The 1,409-nt window shown below is 33.7% G+C and overlaps 1 protein-coding gene across 1 annotated transcript; it reads left to right on the forward strand.

Annotated features, from left to right (window-relative positions):
• The first annotated feature begins 495 nt into the window (after positions 1-495).
• Positions 496-982, forward strand: LOC145098925 (uncharacterized). Its single transcript, XM_079036515.1, has 2 exons — positions 496-813; positions 881-982. The coding sequence occupies exons 1-2, from the start codon at positions 496-498 to the stop codon at positions 980-982; spliced, it is 420 nt and encodes a 139-aa protein (XP_078892641.1).
• The last annotated feature ends 427 nt before the right edge of the window (positions 983-1,409 follow it).

Raw genomic sequence — 1,409 nt, forward strand, 5'->3', positions numbered from 1 at the left:
TTTTTTTTTATTTCCCTGCTATAAGTTCCTGATTTGTTATATGTTGATGTTATTTGTTCAATGTTGATGTTATATGTTGATATTATTTCCCTGCTATGAGTTCCTAATTTATTATTTCCCTGTTGATGTTATATGTTCAATGTTATGTTTGATTTTATATACTCAATTGTTTATGTTCAATGTTTTTATGTTTTATTATTATGTTGAAATGTTGTTGAAATCATATTTGTGTTTGATGCTGTATTGAAATCATATATGCTCTTGTTGTTATTAGGAAATGTGCATTATATGTTGATGTTATACGCTGAGTTTGATGTTAAATGAACGAATCCTAATGTTTTCAATGGACATAATGAAATGTTGATATGTTCTATGTATAGGATTATATGTTGATGTTATGTGCATTTGTAATGCATTATATGCTGATGTTATGTGTATTTGTAATGCATAACTTGTTGCTAAAACATGCATTTTTTTGTTGAATTGATCAAAGAAATGGGAGAAAAGAAGGATAGGATTAGTTGGAAGGTAGAAGGTGTAGAGAAAACATTTCTAGAAGCTTGTTTACGTGAAGTTACGATCAATGGACGGGAAGGGAGTAGTTTGAAAGCACTTTCTTGGAGGAATGTAGCTGAAACACTAAAAATTGAACATAACTTTATTGCCCACCAAAAACAAATGAAGACCCGTTATGACTACCTAAAGTCAAAGTTTGGTGCGTTTTTGAAGTTAAAAAACAAAACCGGTAATGTGTACAATTCAACAACCAACACCTTCAATCTTTCCAAAGAAGAATGGGAACTAGAAGCGAAGGTATTTTGTTAATTTATAAAAATAGATTATTTTGTTTTTAAATAATAAAATATTTTTTTCCAAACAGTCAAACAAACATGTGGATTCTTTGAGATGCACACCATTACCGTATCCCGACCTTTGCACACAGTTGTTTGAAGGCGCGACTGCGACAAACATGCATAGTTAGGGACCACCTTCTACCCTTCCCCGTCCTACTCAAGACTCAAGCCACTATAGTTTGCATGACTTTGATGACATCGATTGCACTCAACAAGAAACTGTAGGTCTGAGTGACGAGTCATCTGCTCAATCAAAAAAACAAAAGACTACATATATGGCAAAGAGTCAAAATAAAAGTAAAGATAAGGGTAAAGATGCATCGAACTCAAGATTGCTTGAAATCGGAGAAGATATTGCCACAATTGCTAAAATATTTGTGGAAAAGCATTCTTCTTCAGATTTGGGTGCGTGTATGGAAAAGCTGGAGAAGTTAGGATGGGGAATATTTGATCCAAGATACACTACTGCTGTTGCTCTTTTTGGTGAAGGCGTGGATAAGAGGCACGTATGGTTAACCATTGATCCAGCTATTTGTGAGAATTGGGTCAAGACTG

This window comes from Lactuca serriola, chromosome 4 (genome assembly GCF_051521515.1).
Source record: "Lactuca serriola cultivar US96UC23 chromosome 4, Lser_US96UC23_V15, whole genome shotgun sequence".
Classification (NCBI taxonomy): domain Eukaryota; kingdom Viridiplantae; phylum Streptophyta; class Magnoliopsida; order Asterales; family Asteraceae; genus Lactuca; species Lactuca serriola.

Coding starts and splice junctions, on each gene's coding strand:
- LOC145098925 (XM_079036515.1), top strand. CDS start 496: ATGGGAGAAAAGAAGGATAGGATTAGTTGGAAGGTAGAAGGTGTAGAG. Junction 814..880: donor AATGGGAACTAGAAGCGAAG/GTATTTTGTTAA, acceptor TTTTCCAAACAG/TCAAACAAACATGTGGATTC.